General features: G+C 34.6%; 1 protein-coding gene across 1 annotated transcript in view; it reads right to left on the bottom strand.

The window, feature by feature from the left end:
• LOC145667665 (uncharacterized) overlaps positions 1-24,534 on the bottom strand; it is a 72,460-nt gene extending 47,926 nt beyond the window's left edge. Inside the window, exons 1-5 of the mRNA XM_081735125.1 lie at positions 24,377-24,534; positions 23,993-24,044; positions 12,724-12,860; positions 5,867-5,963; positions 1,392-1,480 (exon numbers count right to left, since the gene is read on the bottom strand). Coding sequence (XP_081591251.1) covers positions 1,392-1,480; positions 5,867-5,963; positions 12,724-12,860; positions 23,993-24,044; positions 24,377-24,424 — 423 coding nt within the window. The 5' untranslated portion in view covers positions 24,425-24,534. The remainder of the gene's footprint in view (positions 1-1,391; positions 1,481-5,866; positions 5,964-12,723; positions 12,861-23,992; positions 24,045-24,376) is intronic.
• Between the last annotated feature and the right edge of the window lie 1,393 nt (positions 24,535-25,927).

Below are 25,927 nucleotides of genomic sequence, written 5' to 3'. Positions count from 1 at the left end.
TTTGTGGTGTTTGATTCATAAACTCTCTAAGTTTGGCTCCTCTGCAGTTGACAGGGCTCCTTGACCTTGAGACGGCACCAGTGCTGTTTTTTCCTCTGTTTCCTCATTTCAGTCCACGTAGGCGTGCAGTGCAGAGCAACTCAGCAACAATGTGTACTCCGCAACAGAAAGCGCAGTGTGTTAATTTTAGACGTCAGTATGGTGGTAAACCACCTACAGCAAAAACTATCCGTCATTGGCTTAAGTATTTCAAGGAAAGAGGGCTTTCAAGTGGAATATCGTCTCGACGTGTGCAGGGCCACGAATGGATCCCACGTTGAAGTCTACCAATATTAAACAAAACTTGAAGGAATTCTCTTTCATGATATGTACTCATTGATGCAAGTTTTCATTCATTTCCCAATTAAAATTATACTTAAAACTAGGGAGTTCTTTTTCAAACACCCTGTACATTATGAAACTCGAAAAGCTAATAACGTTTAACGAATTAACATGAGAAGCGTAATGATGGATCACAAGACAAACAGTGACCTCTGGATAAGTACAAAAGTTTTGAACTCACATCTAATCCAATGTTACTATTTGATACAATCTATATTTTGAATAATTTATACTTTTAAAGTGACTTTTTATAATGTGTATATCTTATGGAATATATCCGGATATATTTTGGCTCAGTATAATTTACTTTGTTTTAATTTACAATTTAATACTAATAGTAGTTTGTAAGTAATTAATATGTTGTATGAGTAATGCATGACAATATTCTGAGACTTAAAGATTTTAATCACAGACAAAGCCATAGCAGGCAAGCTTGTCAGTGAAAACGCCATGACTTTACCGGGATCTAGGACAGTTTTATCTAGCATTGATGGTGTATGAACTTCACTTATTATACCAAAGGTAAAAAATGTTGCAACTTCACCTCATCTATTCAATACGCTCTAGATTTTCGAGCAACCAGATTATAGAAGTTAATGAACATGTGAGTGCAAAGGCGCATATTATTCACTCACTTCCTCTGTAAAATAGTTTGTTTCATTCTAGTATAGATAAGAAGAGGGATAGAAGTCTTTAACAATGAGTCTTAAATTTTGGATAGGAATTTAAACATATATTTTAAATGTAAACCATCCAGTAACGAACATGGTCTTTCAAATTTTCTGTCAATGCTAAGATGCCGGTATTCATCCATGTCTTTCACAGAATTCGAATCCGAAACATATTCCATTTGTTATTATATTGTCTGGAAGTATTTGGATCTATTAATTATCAAAATTGCATTATACTTAATGATATAAAATACAATATCTTATTAGATGTTGTGTTTTCCTAATCTAAACAAACACTCTTAATTAATCTTAATGCACTTGAATTCTATGATTACTTACCAAGGAACCAATTTCATAATCCGAGGATTTGTTATTCAACACTCGATATGTGTAATTCTTGTTACTTCTATGAACTGGAATTTGGTAGCCTATGATTTAAGAAAAAATGCAGAAAGTGATAAATAATATAAAAGGCAAATAAGGAGACATTTTGCCCATTATTTTTTATATTGATAACACTTGTCAAATGTCTTAGGAAAATTTAACATATGCAATTGGCAATTATATATTATCGAGATTCGTAAGACGTAAAAATTTTTAATTTAAAATTTAAAAATATGTCTCAAAATTTTAAACAAAGCATTTTAATATAGGTTTACTCTTATCCGTTAAAAGAAAAAATGTATTTAGTATAGTTGTTACAACCAGTATCACATGAATGCAATAAAGAATATTTTGCATTCCAAAGGCTTATTCTTTAACTGTTATTCAATAAAATATAATAATAATAATAATAATAATAATAATAATAATAATAATAATAATAATAATAATAATAATAATAAGAAGAAGAAGAAGAAGAAGAAGAAGAAGAATCCAACTAATAACAGTCACCAGAATCAACACCAAGTACCATGATTAAAAACAATTTATCTGCATTTCTTATTCAAAATGAGTGAAAATATGGTTGCTGCCTATAATTAAGCATGAGGGACAAGCAATCTGCGAGCTGAAACAGCTAGCAAGGGAAGTCGCACTTTTAAAAACTGCTTTCTATAGCTTGAAAATATGGAAATAAAGATAGTACTAGTACATTTAAAAAATTTAGTTCTTTTAATTCAAACGAAAAACACTTTAATATTTACAAATTTTACATAGACAAATGTCGCTTGTGTGATTTGCCTTACAAGCTTCGTCCATCTGTGAAATATTTGGATCATGGAGGCAACAGGATAAATAATTAAATGAGTTTGTTTCATAATTGAGTGGATGTGAATATCCATTAAATAATGAGTATTGTACCTAGTTTACTTAGTCTTTTTATTTTATTCTTTAAGAATAAAAGTTGGTTAATCTGATAACAAAGCATGAGAAATTAAGTTTAATCACGTATCTTCGAAGTATGTAAATTGTGGTTTCTAAGATTAGCTTAAGAAAAATATATAATGCATACTAATTTTACACACACTTCATCGTTAATATTTTAACCGACTTCAGAAATGGAAGAGCTGAGCAACGTATATAAAGCTGTATCAAAAAATGTCTCTGAAACCCAGAGGTTTTTATGGAGCTAATTAATTTTTTGTACTTTGCAGATATAAAAAGCGACGGAAGTCTGAGGGCAGTTATAGCCATCTAGTAGTACACCTGTTTGATACCTAAAGCTAGTTAAAGATGGTGTATCGGTTTGAACGTTACTCCAAAAAGGAGGTGCGCGCTGTTATTCGTTTCTATGGGGCAAAGGACAGAAACAATCTGAGGACTATGGAGAGGAGGTTTATGGGGGAGAGTGTTATGTCGCAGAAACAAGTGCCTGTGTGGTGCAACGCATTCACAGATTGTAGAAGGACTGTGACAGGTGATGACAGAAATGACAGACCTGCAACGTACACCACCGACAGGAGGACGTGTGGCGCCGATTCCTTAAAATTCCGTATCTTCTACTGATATGGTAGAAATATCATAATTTTCTACTGTATCAGTAGACCACTTGCTACAAACTTAGAAGTTTTTATGCACAAAAGTAGTTAGATAATTTAGGTAACTTCTATGTCTCGTCACAGCAATTATATATTTTAATACTATCAATTAATTATAGCCTTTTCCCACTTCTCGTATTTTACTTCCATTATACTACCGTACTCAGAAGACAATTAATTACTTCTCGAAAGACAAGTTTCATATAAGTAGGCCTAGATACACAATGTAATACTACGAGAGTCATTCGGAAAGTAAAGAACGTTTTGCGCTAGCGCGTGCGCGTGTTCCCCCACCCCCGCTGCCGCTGGGTTATTGACCTGGGCATGCTTTAGCCTCAGTCTGGCACCAGCTGCGATCCGCTACGGTCCGTTATTGCTTCGCTGTGCGACTGTAAAATGTGCGATACAATTACTGATCCCGCCAAGTGTAAGGTTCGTAGTGTGATAAGATTTTTGAATGCAAGAAAAGTGCGTCCGATAGAAATTTATAGACAAATCACTGAGGTGTATGGAAATGTAATGAATGAAGCATCAGTTCGTGAGTGGTGCATTATGTTTAATGACGGACGGACGAATGTGCACGATGAGGAACGCTCGAGCCGGCCTTCTGTTGTGACTGACGAACTCAAAGGAAGAATTGAGCGGAAAATTCAAGAGGATAGGCGATTCACTATCGATGGGCTGCACGAATTCTTTCCTGAAATTTCAAGAACTTAAGGAAGCTGTTAGTGATTGGTTCAACAGTTTGGCGGCAACTGTGTATGCAAGTGTTTAAATTTACACGGCGACCATGTCAAAAAGTAACTTAAGTATCACATAGTATGTAACACAAATTTCGCCTTTGTATATCAGTTATTAAAGTGTTTATACAAAAACGTTCTTTACTTTCCGAATGACCCTCGTATTACTCAATAACAGATATGATATCAACTTGGTCCTTTTTTTTTACGTCCTTCATATAAGCATATTCAGCCTTCATGCATTTCCTCCCCTACAAAATATACGGGAACGGTGTCCTCCCGCTTTACCCTGCAGAGACACCTGTACATAATTGTGTATATGAACATGCATAAATTCGATAAAACTTCCCCGATTTTAATTATTATTCGTTTTTAAACAAAAATATTCTTTTCTTGTGATCTCACGAAAACTTTATAAGAATCTAAAGATAGTCTTCGCAGTTAGAGCATGACACTCCTCAATGGCCGATAGTCTTCATACCATAATTGTGAAATTCGACCAAAGTAGACTGATTTTAAAGATTCTCTTTTTTCTTTCTTTCTCTTTTTTGTTTGTTTGAAAGAGAATTCTTTCTTTGTAGTCCTATGTAAACTTAATAAGGATTTAACGATAGTCGTCGGAGCTACAGAGTGTCCGTAAAGTCGCGCAACCGAACTTTAGAACCATAAATGAGAAAGAAATGGAACTCCCACTCAGGGAATTCTTGTTCTTGTGGATATTTTTGATATATAAACTGCAGGGTGGGGGTTCGACGTTCATACTCACGACTGACAGAAACATGCGAAGGTGAAGAAAGCTTGTTTCACGAAATGTGAAAAAACAGGAATTAAAGGCAGTTGAGACTTTATTTCTGTTTACAAATGTAAATGCTAATGGGTAGGATTAATAGGGATGTACAGTTTTGAAACAACAACGACAAATTAATAATAAAACAGACATGCCACAGCTGTGACAATGACGTGTCTTAATAAAAACCTTTTCTAGCATTATGACGTAATATATCGACACTCACAATATCAGACAGTGGCAACACATGTGCATGGCTACCAGTTATTCTACAGATAGATTGTTACAAATACATACACACCAAAAAAACTTGAAAATCATTAGGAAACATAATAATCTATCTATATTTGTACATGACTTCCTGAATTTCATAAGTGCCTAACAATTTTCGGAGCTAGACTGTGAAACTCTTCAACGACACAGTTAATATCGTAATTATCTGACTTCACTGGGTGCATATTCCAGCATAATTTCAACATTCATGTATCGATTTCGATTATTAAGTTTCAAAGAATATATATATTTTATCACACGTTCCAGTCAATTTTATCAGGATTTTACTACAATGTTCGGAATTATACCACAAAACTCCTCAACAGATGATAGTGTCAATATCATGCTTATATTCACGTATAATTCTGTAACGCATAGACTGACCCACTTTACAGGAAATTAGTATCTCATCATTAGTTCACGTATCTAACTAAACTATTGAGATAAAGAAAAAGTGGAAAAATTAAATAAACTTAGAAGAAAAATAACCGACTTCTAAAACGCACTAAAAACCAGAAGATAGTCTTTTTATTAAAAATCATCCGATTTCAAGAAAAGCGTTAAAAAGCAGAAAATAATAATAATAATAATAATAATAATAATAATAATAATAATAATAATAATAATAATAATAATAATAATGATAAATCGCTTAAAAACAGAAAATAGCTCATTTTCTATAATAAATAATGAAGTCTGAGCCAAACCAAACAAGTTAATGCGTCATAAAATTATCATCCAAACTAACTTTATATTACGCACTAGTTTCATTGACTTGGCACGGATTTCAATTTTTTTCGTGTGTGAGAGTAATAAATTATTTTATGCTTTTTAGATTATTATTATTATTATTATTATTATTATTATTAGTAGTAGTAGTAGTAGTAGTAGTAGTAGTAGTAGTAGTAGTAGTAGTAGTAGTAGTAGTAGTAGTAGTATTGAAGTCGGTTAATATCTTTTTTAAGGTTTTATCTTACATGTCTTGAGAGTACATTTCCTAAAATGAAGAAAAAGTTACTAAATGATGAAACTCACCCTCCTCGGGCCATGTCATATTTTCTGCTGACATATTCACACATTCGAACATTTTCTCGTAAGTTTCTCGTCCAGGTGTTGGCATGAAACAGCAAAACTTGGAAAGAAAAATAAGAAATGAATGTTAACTACAGGTCCCTGCCCAAATTACTTTGCATTATGCATTTCTAACATTTTCAGAAAAATAGTTTTCATCACAATTTTTCTTTAGGTATCTGTTCAGTAAATATGTTTATATTTGTTGCACGTATTATCCTTTCCGAAAAAAAATATTTGAAGTATTAACGTAAATGAAGTGCAAAATTTATTTTACCATATTATCAACATATGACCAAAGAATCCTTGTAGATAAATGGTTAAAGATCAAATCATGAGCGAAGGATACCCGATTTGATTTCCAGCAGGAATTCAGGTCCAGGGTTAAAGTGTTAATCTGTGTGAAATCCATCCTTGAAAAAGAATTCCAAACAAGTTATATATATATATATATATATATATATATATATATATATATATATATATATATATATATATATATATATATATATATATATATATATATATATATATAATATTACCGATCCATCATATGGCATTAATTATTTGTCCGTACTCTACTTACTACTTCAAGTACGCAAAAGTAGTAATCAGAAGAATTTATTTTTTATTCAATATTATTCACACTAATTGGTTGAATCTAGTTAAGAAAATTCATTGATTCATACACAAATGGTTACCAAAACATGGAAATATCTATTGAGTACAACAGAGGATATATGACGTGTTAACACTAAGAAACGTGTGTAGTGTCTGGCTTAGTAAAATGTTAGGTTATTGTATTGCAACATTAGTTGAGAAAAACAAAGACGTGTGTTGAAACGAACATGTGCTGATGCAAAATAGCATACCCCTCTGAGTTTCGGAGGTATGACGAAACAACGTCGGTGAAGAGTAACAATAGACTGAAGAGAAACCATAGTGATAGGGATCAACGAGTACTGAAGATGATTGTTACCGAAACCGTAAAACGAATGTGGCCAAAAGGATTGCGAAACTTAAACAGCATCTGAAACAGTCTCATAATCAAAGTCTGACGAGAATTTTATAACCTGGACATCCATAGTCAGGTTGTTAGTCTATTTTCAAAGAATGAACACAGCTAACATGGATTACCCCAAACAAAAGGGTGTTGAGAATACTTAAAATAAATCTGGGATGATCGGAAACGTGTATGATCCGATGAGTAGTTTTGCACCTTATTTCCTAAAACAGTTTGTGTTTATATATGGAAGACACTGAGAGAGGATTATGCTTCGATCTATAGCCTCCGTGCAGTGAAATATGGGGATGTGGGCCACAATTTCCTGGGATTATGTGGATCCTGTGGTTATACACACAGCAGGCATTACTGCCAGCAATTACCTAAAGATGTAGATATTTTAGGTAGCTACATGCGTCCTTTGGTCAAGATCTCGTTTTAGGCAATTTTCTAAGACGACAATGCGGTGAGACACTCCGTCGAAAAAATGTAAAAAGCTTTTCCAGGCCAGCCATCCTGAATGAGGTTTTCCTGGGTTTTTCTCATTCACACTAGGCAAATGCCGAGATGGTACCTAACATATAGGTCCGAGGCCGCTTATTTCCTTCTCTTTCCTCGGATAATGTGCTCGCCGAGGGACGTCATCCCTCAAACATGACGAGCTAACATGGCTATAGACGCCGACAGCCCAGAAATATAAAAAATCTTAATCCTAATGTAAGACGACAATGCGTCAATCTATACTTCAGTTTTTTTTTTTTTTTTTTTCAGGACTGTTACAATATAGAGAGGATACTTGAAAAATTCATTAAGTCACTTTCAAAATGAATACCAAATTGGTGGTCAAATTAAATATTCAATTTCCGGTGAAATTGTTGAGTTCCGAGAGTTCCGAGTTGGAGATGTTCTAGTGTGGCTTCATCAACATTTGATTGAACAGCTGCCTTGGTTCGTCCAATAACCATACTGAAATTATTGAATACCTGTGGTCAATTCTGGAGCTGAGACTCCGGAACGAATATTCTTATTCATCCTTTCTGACGGAATTGGAAGTACAGTTCATGAGGAATAGTACACTCCGCATCAAAAAAATTAGACAGCTAACGCCATGCAGTTAGGCCACCCAATATACATCTTGGTAATTTGACTTCACTGCTATTGGGGTGGGAAAACTGCATTCTTAACAAGCTAATGGAAACTAAACTGTAGCTGGTAGACGAAAGGTGGGGTTTGTAGGTGGCTAAACAGATAGTTTTGGGTTGTTGACCACAAAGAATGTGATCACGTGAAAAGACATACAAAGATTTTAAACAGAGTTTTTATTTATTATTCTCATGTAGTCTATACTTGTAAACTTTTATTGTAAAGATTGAAAACTAGTTTCGACTCGCGAGTGAATTGACACTTTTAATATGCACAATGCCATACAATGGACTGATCAATAGACATAAATAATCAATCAACTGCAAGTAACAGAAACAAACCTTTTTGAATATGAGTGAGAAACGTTAATTAAAATTCAATAGATATTTAAAATGTCAATGTTTAACGAAACAAAAGTTTTAAAAAACGTAAGTTTTAAGGTCAATTTTTGTGAATTTTGGTGTGATTTTACAGGGATTTTAGTGTCATTTTATAGATCACTTTTTAGAAAATTATAGGTCAACAAGATCCGGGCTCTCCAGAGTAATGAAAACACCTTTTTAATACAACGTGGATTGCATTTCTAGTTCGTCGTGGAGTTGAGGCATATAAGTCGTGGATTTTTTGCAGCCAGAGGAATAATGTACACTCAGCATCAAAAAATTGCTACCGCTAACGCCGTGCAGCTAGGGCGCCCAATATGCACCTTATCCCATAATCGTGCCTGGTAAAGAGACTCCTTCTCACTCCTCATTTCTTCTCTCTCCCATACTAAAATCAGCTAATAACATGAGCGCAATTCTAATTTCAAAATATACATGTATTAGTATCGATAAAATGAAAGAAAAAAAGCGAGACGAAACAAGCTTCATAAGTTCATGTAGGAAGAAACTTAAACACACACTCAATGAAAAATTAAAACCAATCGATGTCTGTTAGACAGAGGTAGAGAAGTAAGAGAGAGAAAGAAGGGAAGAGAAGAGAAGAAGGAAAAGAAAAGGGAAGAGAAGAGAAGAAGGAAAAGAAAAGGGAAGAGAAGAAAGAAAAGAAAAGGGAGCACAGATTAAAAAAATCGAATTTAAACGTAGTAAGAAAAGACAATAATATTATAAATTCCGTTTCCAGAAAGCGAACAGTAATATAGAAATAACGTTTTTTTATGTTTTTCAGGACTATTCAAATATATAAAACATACTTGAAAAATTCTTTAATTCACTTTCAAACTGAATACCAAACTTGGTTGTCAAATTAAATACTCAATTTCCATTGAAACTGTTTAATTCCGAGACACATCCAGATAGTGACAAGAGTTTAACACACATACTTTGTGCCTGCGTGGTTCAGTTGCAAATTCGGTAGAGTTCATTCAACGTACTGATCCGAAATACATTATAATAAACCCAGTAGGTAGCGTAGGTCATGCCTTCATTCCAGACTACAAATGTTAACTGATCAAAAAATACTGAAACAAAGGGAAAAGTCAGAAAGAAAAAATTGAATGCGTGCTATTTACTGCCAAATTTTTATCAGAAAGAACCTATATTAAAAGTCCATATTGTTTCAAAATGTAAAGTTACGAATCTTCAAAAGGAAAATTGGATGTTCCTTGTAGATGTAGCAAATCTTGAATATTTCGCATTTCATACTTGGATAAAGCAAACTGAATTAAAGGATGAAAACGAATTTTGTGCCAAACCGACATAAATAAAATCTTCTCTTGAAATAACCAAAAAGGGGTCATTTTCTAGTAATTTCTGAACATTTTTCTGTTCCAAACATTCACTCTCGATTTCAACTATTGCGTATATAACATTGTAATTAGCAATGATAGAATGGACACGCTAGAATTGAAACGGGTCATCGCATCAGTCAGGTGATGTGAGTTAACTTATGGACAACCACTGAGTCGAAGATTCGAACCCATAGTGACCTGGTGATTCGATTTACACTCAGTAACAAGCAGAAGAAAAAAAAGAGATTTTACTTGTTTCCTTTACATAAAGTGTGTGTGTTTGTCTGTGTGAGAAAGAGACCTCGGAACTGCACAATATGGAGATATGCTTGAAAACACTTTTGTTGAAGAAGACTCATTCAACAAGGGTGATTTCATCAATATTGGCAATAAGATGGGGCACAGCCACGTTATGGTCATAATGTAATGGGTGACTCAATGAACACTTTCCCGGTTGCTGGATAGGTCGGCATGGACCAGTTGAATGGCCAGCAAGGTGCCCCGACCTAACTCTGTTGGATTTCTATCTTTGGGGGAACTTTAAAGCTATTGTCTACCAGTGTAAAATTAATGACATTGGCTACCTGAAAAGGAGAGTCATTACGGCATATGAACAAATATCACCACTATGTTTCGCAGAGTGCACAAGTACTGGGTTGTACGGTTAAGGATGTGCATAGAACAGAACGGTGGGCACGTTGAACATGTCATGTGATTGTATTTGTCTTATGTGTGTTAGCTTTTCTTTTCTTTGTTATTAAAGAATAGGTAATGTAAGATGTTACAAAGCTTTTTTTATATATATACTTTATCCTTCAATTCGAAACTTCGCACAGCACATTTAACAGCATTACACGCACAACATATCCTAAATCTATTCATAACTTCAAAACCGTTGCAGAGTTTGGAAAAATAATCTTGCCGTTGGGTTTCTCTTCGAACGAGGATGTTGTTTAATATGTCACACTACAATGTTGCCATTCAAAATAAACAAGTTAATTAAAAGATTGTGGCCACCAAGATAGCGGACGACAACCTTTAACATGTCATAATGTGTCCCCCTTCGCATCAGCATTGATCCCAATTGATTCCGAATGGACTGCATTTACAGTTTTTCAAATATTTCGCAAGGTCCAGATTTTGTATTTCATTTAACAAAATATAATCTCTCAACTACTTCGGACATTTTCCAATATGGCTAACGGAGAAGTAGTGGGATTTTAGTGTGTCCTTTAAATAATCTGTACCAACATTTATGTCAAATTTTAACTTGTCAATAATTACTTCCTACTTGAATAAAATTTTGAATCAGTTTGATGGTAATTTTCGGAATTTTAGAATTTAGAGCTAAATATTTCTAAAAGTATGCGTTTTATGAAAAATTGTTTCGCCATAAATATGTTGTGTTATCTATTCTATGTTTATATGTTCTATAAAACGACACTAAGTTTATCTCTTTATGTTCAACCATAGCGAATATATATATATATATATATATATATATATATATATATATATATATATATATATATATATATATATATATATATATATATATATATATAGCCTGAAGTGATGTATGACGGTATTGTTCATTTGACACTTCCAGCGGCCATTTTCCAATATGACGGCGAAGGTCACTTGAGATTTCGGGGAACTTTTAGTATGTTGTTTACAACATCATTCCCAACATCTGTACTAATTTTCAGCTTGTTACTAATTTGTTCCTCTCTTCATTAAAATTTGAGCTTCATTTACTGCACTATAGTCAGGAAGCATGAAAAGAGATGATTTAACTTGGTCTTTTTCACATTCGTAAACAGTGTTCATTTTAAGATTTACTTATGTAGAAGAAAAGAATACCCTAAGTGGCCTACAAGTTAACTTAAAATATTTAAAAAAATAATAAAAAATAACCTGAAACTGCAAAACGGCAAAAAGTGACCAAAATTGACCCTTAAAAAAATATTTTTAGAACCTAGAGTTGATGGATAACGTTTTTATTTGAACTTGCCTTATCCTATGCGTAACAGAAAAAGATTGATTTCTCAACCAGATCCGGGCCCTGCTGATAACCATCTGAATGTGGTTTGCTATAAACTCCAAGTTCATTAATATGAGAAGAATGAAGAAGGATGTGTATTATTCTTGGAGGTGACTCTCGGTATCATACAGAACTAATAGGTTTAACACGTTTACTGTCACTCTAGATGGAACTAAGACACCATAGTTTGCCGGCTAACGACTAAACATTTTGAAAAGATTTGTTTACGAGCTAGAAAGGAGGAACTATGAGAACTTCCATTTCAAAAAGATATAGTTTCTAAACGGCTTTATTTATTTATTATGTCAAAAATATATTGCGTTTGTAGGTCTCTACTTAATGTATTGTAATGTTTCAATTCCGAACTAAAAAAGAGTAATAATCGGTGAATACTTTTAAAACGGCAATACGGTATTTAAAAAGATGGTTCTTGCGTAAAAGCTATGAGTTTAGCGGGGTACCGTAGTTACTAGATTTGTCGATCAAAAGCAATTCATTCTTTAGTTCGTTGAGTAATGATAAAAGTTCCTACTTGATTGGCAAAGTATGTGACGTTCCATCTTTAAGTAGATCTTGAAATCACACATCGCCTATAATGCTATTAGTAGCTATTTTCAGTAATGTCGTTGCTTTTCCTGATACAAACAGTATTGCTGAGCGAGCGTCAGCGAGTTAGAGTCCCACCAGGCACGTTGTTTTCTGGCTTTCGTTCTTGGGAACTGTAACTATGGAAACCGGTTCAGATGAATCGGTTACTGTCACTGCCTTGCCTAAAGTAAAAACTAGCCCTTTATTATAATACCAAAATTCAAACGTAATAAATATTCTCTATACATGAATTAATCTACAGAGAAAATTTATATAAGTATGAAACAAATGCACATTAAGTGAATACAAACCTCTATTATAGAAATATCTTCGGAATCATCCGGCCCTCTACTATTTTCACTAATATTTTTTTCACTTCTTTTCACTCTGACAGGTATTATTTCATATGAATCTTCATCCATATTCTGTTCTCTCATACGTTCATAGCCTAGAACCAACACAATGATAACATTGAAAAGTGATTAAATCAAACAGCTATTATTATTGTATATCCAAATGATGACGTAACTTAAGTTGTATAGTAGCAACAATCACCATTAGAAAGCTATAGAAACCACACAACAAAATAATTACAAGATATATGAGTGCAATTTAATACAACAATACTTAAAAATTTCTTCACTGCAATTTCAAATATCCTCAACACTAATGAAGACCACTTCACTTGAATAACTCCTTGGATCTATTTTAAAAAGTGCTTTCATATTACATGTTCTGTCTGTATATAACATTTAAACTTCTTAGCTCACTATATTGTTTTGTCACTACTTGTCATATTAATCTCTTGGAGAATTACGCTACTGGGTAACAAGACAAAGATCAAGTAGCTCTTGTTTCAGTACAAGTCAAAATAAGACTAATCTTAACGTTATTCACGTTGTAAGGTATAAAATCTTTTAAAGATTATTGACAAACAACTGTAATACACAGAGTTATAAAAATGTCCTCCATCTAACTTTTTTCTTCCCAAGACTGGCCTTTTATTGCTATTTAAACAATATTTATTACGGTTTTGTTATACCCAATGAATTGATTTAGAATTTTGAATGTGTACAATTTAAGAATCAGGATCCTACTCACAATAATATTCACACATTTATATAACAGCTCAAGATCTAACATAATGGCAAGTTTGATCCTAATTAGATAAGTGCAGTATAGACATATACAGAGAGAGGGAGGGAGGGAGGCAGAAAAATATTTGACTAATATGATGTGATACCACCATTAGAGTGCAAAATAGCTTGGTTCATTCTGGAATGGAGGAACAAAAGTCACGAATGGTGTCCAGAGAAAAGAATATTGTACTATTTCTGGTGTACTGCAACATTTAGTTCCTTCAACAAGGGTGGAGAAGATATTCACCCTGGAGTCTGAGCTCAGAACTCCACAGGTATTCAATAATGTTGAGGTTTGGGAATTTGAGAAACCATGGGAAGTGCTATAATTCATTCCAACGCATCAACAGCTCCAGCAGTATGATTTGGCACATTGTTATCTTAGAAAATGTTCTTATTTGCCGGAAACAGGATTTCGACCATTTAACACATGTGATCAGTTTGTACTATGCTGTGTAAAATATCTACATACTCGTACATCTGAAATCACTGGTAATAGCGTGTCCAGTGAGCGTAATCACAGAATCCACGAAATTCCAGGATATTACAGCCCACAGCAGCTCCCAGGATTGTTGTCATGTTTCACGGGAGGAAGAAGATATTTAAGAGTATAAACTTCTTTGAGCATTCGTCGTACGTAAACACAGTCAGTATGTTCGAAATACGGTAAAAGAGAAGTCTGATCATTGAGTTTTCGGAATTGGGAGAGCCATGGAAGGTACTTCAATTTATCACAATGTTAATGAAACCACACCCCAACAGCTACAGCAGTGTCAATTACCGCATTGTGATCTTGTAATCTTGGAAAATTGCCAGATTGGATGGAAATAATATCTGAACCGTAAGATACACCTGTTATAAATAAACACTATTAGCTATGAGTTTTATGAGTGTTGTAAAAAAAAAAAAAAGTTTTTCTTCTGTGAAGTTTTTTAAATAAAAAACATCGTTCTTTTTCGTTTTTTTTCAAATTCTGTTTTTTTCTATTTGGTCTAGGAATTAATTCGTGCGGGTGGACAAGAGATGGCGCAACGAACGGAGCGTCCCACAGTTCCGTGTATCCACACATGTGTTGCAAACCCCTGTCATCGCGTATCGTTCGTAGTATAGGGCAGTGGATTAAAGCGTCAACAACACCAGTTTGTAGTTAAGTGAACATGGCGCAATTTGTGCCTGATAAAGTGTTTTTGCGGGGTGTCCTGCTGCATTACTTTAACATGTAGAAAAGTGCGACTGAAAGTCATCGTATTTTGGTGGAAGTGTATGGTGACCATGCTCTAGCTGAACGAACGTGTCAGAAGTGGTTTGCACGGTTTAGAAGTGGTGATTTCGGCTTGGCAGACCAAGAGCGAACTGGACAGCCAAAAAAATTTCAAGACTAAGAATTGACAGCATTGCTCGAGCAGGATTCGTGTCAAACGTAGGAACAACTTGCAGCAGCATTAGGCGTTGATCAAACAACAGTCTCCAAACGCTTGAAAGCCATGGGAATGATTCAAAAGATGTCACATTGGGTTCCACATGAATTGAAAGACAGAGACGTTGAAAGACGAAAAACCATTTGCGAATTGCTGCTTCAACGACAGAGCAGAAAGGGGTTTCTGCATCGAATTATTACGGGTGATGAGAAGTGGATCCATTACGAGAACCCTAAACGAAAAAAGGCCTGGGTGAAACCAGGTGAACCAGGTCCATCACAACCAAAACGAGATATTCACTGTGCAAAGGTTATGCTGTGCATATGGTGGGATATGAAAGGTGTGGTGTACTATGAGCTGCTGCAACCGGGTGAAACTATGAATGGAGAACGTTATCGACGACAATTAATGCGTTTGAAGCAAGCTCTGGCCAGAACACGACCAGAATGGGAGAACAGACATGATAAACTTATTGTTCAACATGATAACGCTCGCCCACATGTCGCAAAACCGGTCAAAACGTATTTAGAAAATGTCGGATGGGAAGTTTTACCCCACCCGCCGTATTCACCAGACGTTGCTCCTTCGGACTACTACTTGTTCGATTGCATGAACAACGATTTGATTGGACAGCGGTTTACTTCTTCAGAAGATATCGAAACATGGGTCTCTGACTGGATCGCTTCCAAGGATGAGGACTTCTTTCGCCACGGAATCCGTACATTGCCTGACAGATGGGCGAAAGTGGTGGCTAGCGATGGACAATATTTTTCTTAAGGTATTTATGTATTTTGTGTTTGTACTACAGCTTCAATGTGTGCGTACCAACCGCACGAATTAATTCCTAGACCAAATAATAACTATTGTTTATTGATTTATGTTGCTGATAAGTGAAATAATCAGCAAAACTTGAGTCAAAGCCCTCGTAACTTACAAATCCTTTGTTTCTTTGTACCTATACGAGCAAAATTGTGTGAATATTGTATATACATTTGATTACATTATCTTCACTAGTAACTCGTGTTGTTCTACTAGTTATAGACTCGCTCTCGACTAGTAATAGTCTCGTTGTTGTAAACAATAACTTCAAAGAAAAATTTTCTCTCCCTTTTACATTTTAGTTATAATAGTGTTGCTGGGAAATACAGGGTGTTTCAAAATGAATTTTGGGAATTAAAGGGTAATAGCTAAAACGAGTAAAAGAGCAACTCAAACAATTTTTGCTACAAGTGTTCAATGTGAGCAACATTCGTCACACGGCACACATCGAGTCGATAGACGAGAAAAGCCTATAAACTTTCCACCATATGGCACAAAACACATTCAATTTAGGGAAGTATCGTTGCAACTGCACCATTTCGTCAGAATTTGCTGATCCCCAGATGTGAACATTATGAGTATTCACAATAGCACTTAGGTGAAATGGCGATTTATCACTGAAGACGAAACGATCCAAAAAATGTTCATCAGGCACCAATATATCATTCACAAAATTGGCACGTGAACCGTAGTCTGTAGGCTTTAGATATTGTATAGCAACTGCAAACTATAAGGACGTAGTTGTAAGCGTCCCCTTAAAATTCTTCACACACACGGTTGCACTGTAACTACAGATTGAGTATTTGCAGAATTAAAACACAAAAAGCTTTTTGCTCTCCAGTAGCCATTTTTGATACTAGCTCTTCCTAACGGCAGACAGAGCAAACAGTGCATGCGCATGCGTGTGTACAAAACTGTTTCAGTTGCTCTTTCGTTTGATATTATTTATAATTGTAAGTTAATTGTAATTGATACTACAAAGTTTCAAAATCCTAATATTCATTTTGAAACATCCTGCATTGCCACAAATTATGACATCCTATATTTATGTGTTGTACGTACATATCAGGGCCGTCCCTGGGCAATTTGCTGCCCCGTGCAAATGGCATCATTTAACGAATCCCCCTTTCTCCAGAAAGAACAAATCTTAAAAGTCGCGATTTTAAGTATGCTATTTCAGCATGAACAACGAAGAGAGGGAAAGTGCACTTGCACTTAGAAGGACTCAAATACTACGGATACAATCTCCTTGTGTCTGTTTTTCTTTAAATAATAATCTATTATGTAAGAGAAAGATTAAGCAAGCACACCTGAAAGATAGCAACCCTATTTATAGAATTCAATATCAAGCTTCAATCTCAATATATCAGTTTGCAATTCCAGTGCAACTAGCTATTTTATCTTTATTTCTTGATTTTCCCTCTACATCTGTTATAAAAATATAAATAAATAACTTGTTCCCACCTTCAATGATAAGGAACTTGTTTGTGACAAACACAAAACTAATTTTCATATCAAAACTGTGATAACTAATTAAACGAAACAGATGTACGCTACTGTTTGAGAAATGAGTTCTTGTATTTGACAAAAATCAAGCAATTCATGCTGGGATTTATTTGACCATTTGCTTTAGCACTGTCCATGTGACCTTAAACTAATGCGACCTAAATATGATATATGAAGGTAGTATTCAAATAGAATATAAGCTTAGTAAATTTAATTACCATAATCATGAAACCTGTTCCCAACAAGAAATATTTAATTTAAATAATATACTTATGACAGATTTTGCCGCCCCGTGCGAATGCACGTGTTGCACATATGGTAGAGCCTGCCCTGCATATCACATATATCTAGTTGACAAATCACTTATGTGTAATTTAGGAAAATACTAGTAGGCAAATTAGTATTAGCTTTTATGTTTAGAGAAGTTATTTGTATTTTATACTGTACGTGATATTATTTTCGTACTTATTAAAGGCCTGCTTTCGCGAAAAAACAAATTTTCACTTATACTTTTATTTCTTTTTTGATATTATAGTACTCGCGCCGAGTCGTGAAGCTTTGGCTCTAAACCAATCATAAAAATATTTTGCATGAGCTCCAACACATCGGAAAACTTCGGTACAATTCGTGGAGCGCAGGAGCGTCATTTCAGATTTTGCTTGGGGGGGGGGAGGGCAAGATCCCATGATATAAGTGAAATTTCGCGTTTGTCACTGTATTATTCTATTGATAAAATCTATATACATCTCAAACTCAGGGGGGCAAATGTCCCTCCCTGCCCCCCGTAAATGACGCCTGGAGCCGCTTCCCGAGCGCACACTTGGGGAAACGTCGAACACCTGAAATTCACCAAAAATATTTGTCTTAAAGAGTATATAAAAAAGGCATTTAAAAATTACCAATAATAACACTGCACAACAATAACTACTGTAACAACTATTCTAAAATGGTAACAATAGCACAAATAGTAACAACGAAAATATAACGCAACAAAAAAAAAATAATAATAATAATAACAAAACGGAACTTGACGCCAATCCGACAATACTGTACTCTCGGAAGATGTTTTCCGTGTAGCGCGAGAGAAGACACTGACAAAATTTAATGGGTGGGGGTTGACCACTGGAACACACCCTCGCGTTCTAATGGGTGGTGAAGTCCGTAGATCTAGGTCAAGCTTCACGACACGGCGCGAGTAGGGGAGACCGGGTATGGTTGTAACACTTTTTACATTTTTATCCATAACTAGACTCCAATTGAAGAAAAATACGAATTTTTGCACGTGATCGGAAGTTTGGACATCCTTCTCTCAAAATACCTAGCAAATATCAGATAATGTAAAGCATTTGCTGAGATATAGTGGAAAAACAAAGACTATCCAAATGTTACAACCAACCCCGACGTTGAGGTTGGTTGTAACAGTGATTGGGGTTCGTTGTAACGCACTGTATCTTTGGTAAGTGGATACAATTGCTATTACATATATCACAATATTAACACAAAATTAGATTATAAGATCGATATTTAATATGTTCCTCTGTTACAGGTTCAGAGAGTGACATAGATTACGTTTGAGAACTTTATGACTAATGAAAGTACTGTGCTCTTTTACATGTATATATATATCTAACTCTCTCTTCACATTGAAAATATATCTTAGCAGCGAATGGATAGCTAGGTCTGCAGTTTACAGTATACATACAATAAAATAGTTAATAGTTTGATGAATGAACAGAATTGTATGATATATTGAGGTTTACTTTGCCTTTTATATATCAGGTTTACCTAAAGAAATGTAACCCTAACTAGCCTTGACATATTTCTTTTAACTTAAAAATGTCAACAGATCATTTGTTATAATAACCATAATATGAAACATAGTACTATACCCTATGCACATCTACATCTACTCTAGTACCCTATGCACTTCGACACTCAAATTTACACTTTTAGTTACTTAGTCTACTTTTATCTTTACCTACATTGAATCATTTGAATCACAGTTGTGATATTTGTATTCATCGTCACCGTGGTGCAGACAACATGAGCCCATCCATGACAAAATTACATTGAATCCATTTCTCTCTTGGCGCACTTTCGGAAAACAATTCGCAATAAACTAGGCAAATTGCGTTATCACCGTCTTCGTCAGATGACAAGATGAAACATATATTTCACTATTAAAGATTAAAATTACATCTGCTTCAATAGAAAGGTAAAGCCAGTATCCTTTACAGCAGCGGATACCTAGCAAACATTAGGCTGTTGTGTGTCGTTAAGTAGCTACATAACTTTTATAAGAGAATTGAAATATTTTACAAAGAACGAAAGAGAGAGAGAGAGAGAGAGAGAGAGAGAGAGAGAACAATGTTCATGTAACAGAATCACTATTTAGGTAAACAATTTTCAAGTAAATAATACAAACTTAATTATATATGCATTATTTTACTCTGTGGGGGCTGGTTGTAACAGCGTTACAACCAGACCCATTATTTTTGTTACAACCAACCTCATACTGCGGTAGCCATCTTTGCCAGAGTACTTGCAAAATTGTGTTGATTCTGTGTTTGGTTTCCGTACGTAAACAAATACTCATTAGTATCCTTTTTAATATTTTACTCAAATTATCTAAATGTTTCGCACACATATTGTAATATTACATATTTTCAGGGATATAGAAAATTTACTTAACTGCCGAAAAAACACCAAAACCGCGACAACTTCAAGACGATCACGCGTTACCTCACACAAAAACAATGACTGAACGTGCATGAAGGGCTTGTGTTTTGACTGGAACATGAACCACATATAGTGATTAGCATAGAAACTACTCGCTTTGTTACAACCAAAACGTGTTACAACCATACCCGGTCTCCCCTACTATAGTGAAACACTGCTGAAACCCGGATTATTAGTAGGTATGCTGCTCATACGTATTGTATACGTCTCCTTTAGCCTAGCCAGCATAATCGTGGGACCTAAAACTCAAAGATTTCATTTTCATATATATTATAAACTATAGCATTTAATTTATGTTACATTTTATAGTAATTACCAACATAAAAATACCTCTTACTTATATAGACGTTAGATACATTACAAATGACTACCGTATTTTACGGACTATAAGGTACACCTTAATTTTTAACAATTTTTAAGAAAACTGTAATATTTTTAGCATTTTTTTGTTGTTAGATTGCAAAGACACACAGTGTTAGCAAGCTTGTAAATCCCCCAACTCATGTTCGTCGCATCGGTGCACTGCTGCTGCTAGGTTGAATCCAATAGAGTTAGGTTTCCTGCGGCATCGACTATATGGCCATTTTTAAGACTGGCGGGAATTTTAAATCAAACACTGGATATTGTTATATTAATTTCGAATATAAGATGGACCTGAATCTTGGAGGCAATTTTCTTCGATTTTTAAAAAATGTGCGTCTTATAGTCCGTAAAATATGGTATCTGAAAAAAAGTAAATTTAGAAAAAAAGAGGCAATGTTTTTTTTTCCTTTAAAAAACGTACATTTCTGCAAAAATACGAACGTTTTTTTTCTATTTACAACACTAGTTTTATGAATGTAATTATACGACCCAAGGAGTTGTAGCCCACACCATCACAAAGCTGTAGTTATGTTTTTGAGTACGTGGGAAAGACAGTTCGGAGCAGAAGCTCCTTTGTGCGTTTGCTTTAAAACTTTTTTTTTTTTTTTTTTTTTGTTCTAAATAAGTGACAGATGAATCATCGAACCATGTTACGTATTTTTAAACATCGGCGGTCGTCTTTGCATGTTCTCAACACCATTTTGTTTGTACTAAAGCGTTGGCGTCGATCTGCTTTGCCATGACGCCACTGTTCCTCACCATACATCTCGCACACTGGCCACCTTAAACACATTTGAGCCAACTAACTTCACACTTACAATTTTGTCTCTTTGAAACTCACTGGTCAGACAAATTATGAGCTCATCATTACTAGTGTCTCCTCCCTTTAACGCATACCTCCACTTTCCCTCGGCTAAAGTACCTTTGACTATTATCTAACACCCAGCTTAAAACGGTTAGGTGCTGCAGCCGCATCCTCACAAGTCAGTGTCGCGATCTCATATGTCTTACTTGTTGAAAACTATACATATAAATAACTATCTCACGAGGAAATCACTGCATAACCTGTACATACGGATGCACTATACTGTTTTTTATACACAGTATTTCCTTTGAGTTTGTGCGCGTTTTTGTTGCTACTTTTAGATGAATGTTTCCCGAATTAAGTAGAATTTCCAGAAATGATAATTTACGAAATAACCCTTGTTACTTTAACCAAAGATAGTCTAAGCTAAAGCTATTAACTTAGGTAATACGCTTCTGTGTCTAAGTATTGTTAACAATCGATGGATTTACTCACTTTGAGAATAGAACATAAAGACTATTTTAAAAATAGAAACTATATATTGCAAAGGGTCTAGGTTCAACCATACCATGTGAAGTCAGAGTATATGATCCTTTGCATTATGATCAACTTCAAAACTGTTGCAATATTACAGCATAACATGTACTCTATTGATTCTTTTAGTTGCTCAATTTTAACTGTAGAACAATTGTAGGCTGAATACTCGTTTGTAGTCGAGCTGCTAATAGTTGTGTTTTCTGTACATATGTTCGTGCTTTCAGTCCCCATTGGATAGATCAAACCTTTCGTGCTTTCAGTCCCCATTGGATAGATCAAACCTTGAATGAAACCTGAATAAGATTTAGATCCAGCTTTAAACACCTAATTTATCTTTAGTATCGAAAAGGAACAATAAACTCCAATCAATCAATTCCAGTATTTTACATTACTTTATAATCTACTGGCTAGCACATGTACTTTTGGAGCGCGGAAATCCGTGGTCTATTCCCAGTTGGAGAGCAGTGCCGGATTTACGTATAACCTATCCAAACTATAGCTTAGGGCCCCACTCTCTTGGGGCTCCCAGAAAAATACAGATAAATGTTCATGTACATTTCCAAACTATAGGATAAATGCAAATTGTAAAACGTACATAGAATAGACCAATATTTTGTGTTGTGTAGTCTTCTATGATGAAAGTAATGGGGTCCCTGCTGCTCGCCTGCTCCCAAAAATATCATTAGTTTGCTCATTTCTGCACCTAGAGTGCCTACGTTCTTCATGAACTGGTTGCATGGCAACATGTAGCATGCAGCTGTACACTGCAGTGCAGGCAATTTGTCATTGACAAAGAGTAGCTGAGCATGTAAAGGATCCCATTAATCTTCAATAGCTTAGGGCCTCATAAAATCTAAATCCGGCTCTATGGGAGAGCATTGAATAATTTGAGCGAATAACGGCAATTCGGATTCCATCTTAAAGTGTTAATTCAGGTATCTTATAGCCTCGGTGCTGAAAGGGATATTACATTTCAATCCAGCCAACCAACCAATTTATACTACGTACTTTATTTATATTTTGATACTTATAACCAATTCTTTGATTTATTCTGATGCTCTTTCTCTTTCCATGATCTTACCCAGTCCTACTCTAGAATTTCTGCTTTTACTCTCTAACAATTTGAACATTTTACCCTCATTTTCAGAACAAAGTTGGTATGTGACATTACTTACACAAGCAGTTGCAGTAAAACAACAACAAAAAAAATGTTTAAATTCGTGTTTCCCAGTATATTTTTTTTTCAGCTGTGAGGAAAAATAATATTGGTAAATTGAAAGGACACAGGTTTCAATAACAAAATGAAGTTTCTGGACATTTTGGCATTATGATCTTTGAGTCAATTAAATGACTGGATAGAGAATTAAATATATTGAATCTTAACTACAATAATTATGTTGTGTTTAAAATATTCTCGATATATCTAGATACCAAATGATTAGTGGTGTCTTTCACCCCCTTTTCTCCTGTGTATACGCCAATGAGTTCGAGCATTCAAGAACAATCTTTCCCTATCTTACATTGCAACGAAGTTTTAGTAAGAAATGCCATTTCAGTAATAATTAAGCCGAGACAGAGACTTTAGAGACTGAACTTGTATCATCTCGAAATACAAGTTTCTATCTCAGTCTCGGTCTCATCTTGAATCAGTCTCATTATTTTGAGTATCTGTCTCGCCTCGAAGACGAGTCTCGGTCTTGTAACCATCTCTACTTTCTACACAAATTGCGGAGTTTTCTATAAGGGCTTCATGATTGAGTCGCTGAGACGCGTACTTTGCTCGTGATCTTGGGTTCGGTAGCCATGCAAGTAATTACGTCCATTATACAATCGAAAGTTGTCAAATCTAACTTTGAACACCTGATTTCTTGGTGCTGAAAAAAGGACGCTGAATCTTAATAATGATAGTATTATATGTTAAACAGAACACTAGTTTCCAATTAGAGAAGGACACTTCCTATGAATTTTTATTGTTAAACATGATATAAAGTTTTAAAAAAAATAAGGAATGATATTCTTCAATCACTGGTCTTCGTGAAAGAAAAATAAAAAAATCGTTTAAACTTGCCGCAAAAATATAGTACCAAGAAGCCTTTAAATCTAAGAATTTTGCTCGAATAACATATTCAGTACTTCAGAAATAGAAAAGTTGGTCATTATACTATCATGTGCTACCTTCTTACCTAACTACGAAGTTAAGTATTTCAAATACCAATACTTCTGCTTTTTGTGATATGAAATAGTGATTGATTACCTTCAAGATCATCCCGCAGGCTTAAAAGTCCTCCTAACAAACCATAGCATAACTGAAATTTTAAAAAAGATGTTGCAATTAATAACTTTTCAAATAATTTTACTTGTATTCCTGTCATTTTAAAAATTATGATTCGAGCGAATGAGTAATATTCATTACAAAATAAAGTAATTGCAATCGAGATTTAACAGTGATAAGTGAAGAATTTTGCTAAATTTGATCAAATAATACCTTATGGCACACGGTCTTATTGGAAACGAGAGAATTTAGTCCACCTTATTTAGTTCATATAGATATATATGTAAAAAAAATAGATATTTGTATGTAAATATAACAAATTATTATAGTTAATTTAAGAACTATTTGTTTTTATGTAATTCTTACCGTAATTGCTGCTGCAGCTACTAGAACGACTGCACAAATTTTCTCCATATTTGAAAAAGAATATTATTATATTCAAAAGACTACAACTAAAAATATTTTATAGTTTTTCAACTGTGGATATTATAATGTTGCAACCACACCAACGACAAACTTCAAACATCGGAAGATGCCATAGTGAGTAATATTTAGCCTGTTATTCAAACATCCTGGACAGTATCACGCAGAGATCATGGGAAAGTCCGTTGTGTATATAACATTCTATATGTGTTATTACTTTCCTACATTTGAAATAGAAAAGCGGTTTCCTTCCTGTTTTGATACCATCTATAATAATTGCTCAACTGTTCAATGGACGCATATATGTATTGAAATAGATTTTTTCATTAGAGAACATAAAACTTCTTTTAAAAATTGTACACTCTTATGCGATTAAAACAGTGAAAGTACCCAATAATTGTATTGCATTTTTTTCGAGTATTATGCTTATTAGTATCGGCAAAATAAATATTTACTTTTACATTATATTGGAACAGAAATTTTTCTACAACCAAAAGGTCCTCAAAAAAAAGGAATTAGCATCACTACTCTTCTCCTCACAAGTTTTCATTTTTTTCTTAATTTAATAATATTAATTTAGTGATACTGAAGAATATTATAATAGACATTTAAAGTTACAAATTACTGTAAATTTTTCTTTGAAGATCTTTCATATAATAAAAAAAAAAGTGCCAGAGAATTAGGACGTCATAATATCCAATCACGTCTCGTCACTTCTTTTAACTCACAAGGAGGGTGTCCTTGGTGTAAATCTAAGATTTCAAAAATGTTTGCGCAGATCGTTAGTGGGGCTCATGGAATAAAGATCGGCACAACAAATTTCAACGGAATCCCATATTTGGATGGGGAAGTGCCCCATTAGCGATTTTGAGCTTTGATATTAAAATTCGGCCTTTTGATTTGAAAATTGACTTATTGTTGTCGACAATAGTTGTCATTTGTCAAAAAGATACTTCAATTGTGGGTCGGGGATTCCTGTGTGTGAGGGGGTCCCCCTCACAAGTGTGATTCATGTTCCACTTTCATTTTGATGAACTGAATTCAAATATGTCACTAAAAGTACTTTGTGGAGCCCATGTGCAGCACAGGTCTCTACATAGTTTCTGGGATGCTGAATCACAAGTTGAAAGAAAACTGAAGGGCTTGAAATAGGAGTTTGGCAGAATCAGTGCTTATGGACTGTGTATGGACTGTATCGTACGGAATTAGTAGCAACAACGATACTACAATGTAGGTGATGTCAAATTCACTTAAAATTGTGTTAATATTTGATATTTTGTAATTAACGATTAGCAAGTATGTACCTTTTGATACCTGTACTAGAAAGCCCGTTAGTCACTTCGTGACTAATAGAAATAGTATAGGGTACATAACGAAGAAGTAAAGTACGAAAGAAAAGTGCAGAGTCGTCAGCTAATTCAATGACTTTGGATTACCCAGGGTGCGGGAACGAGGACCCCTCTCCACTTGCTTACCCAACTTCTTCAACGAAGC

The sequence above is a fragment of the Thermobia domestica genome, chromosome 1 (assembly GCF_964235325.1).
Source record: "Thermobia domestica chromosome 1, izTheDome1.hap1.1, whole genome shotgun sequence".
NCBI lineage: Eukaryota > Metazoa > Arthropoda > Insecta > Zygentoma > Lepismatidae > Thermobia > Thermobia domestica.
This window is presented reverse-complemented; position numbering and strand designations above follow the sequence as displayed.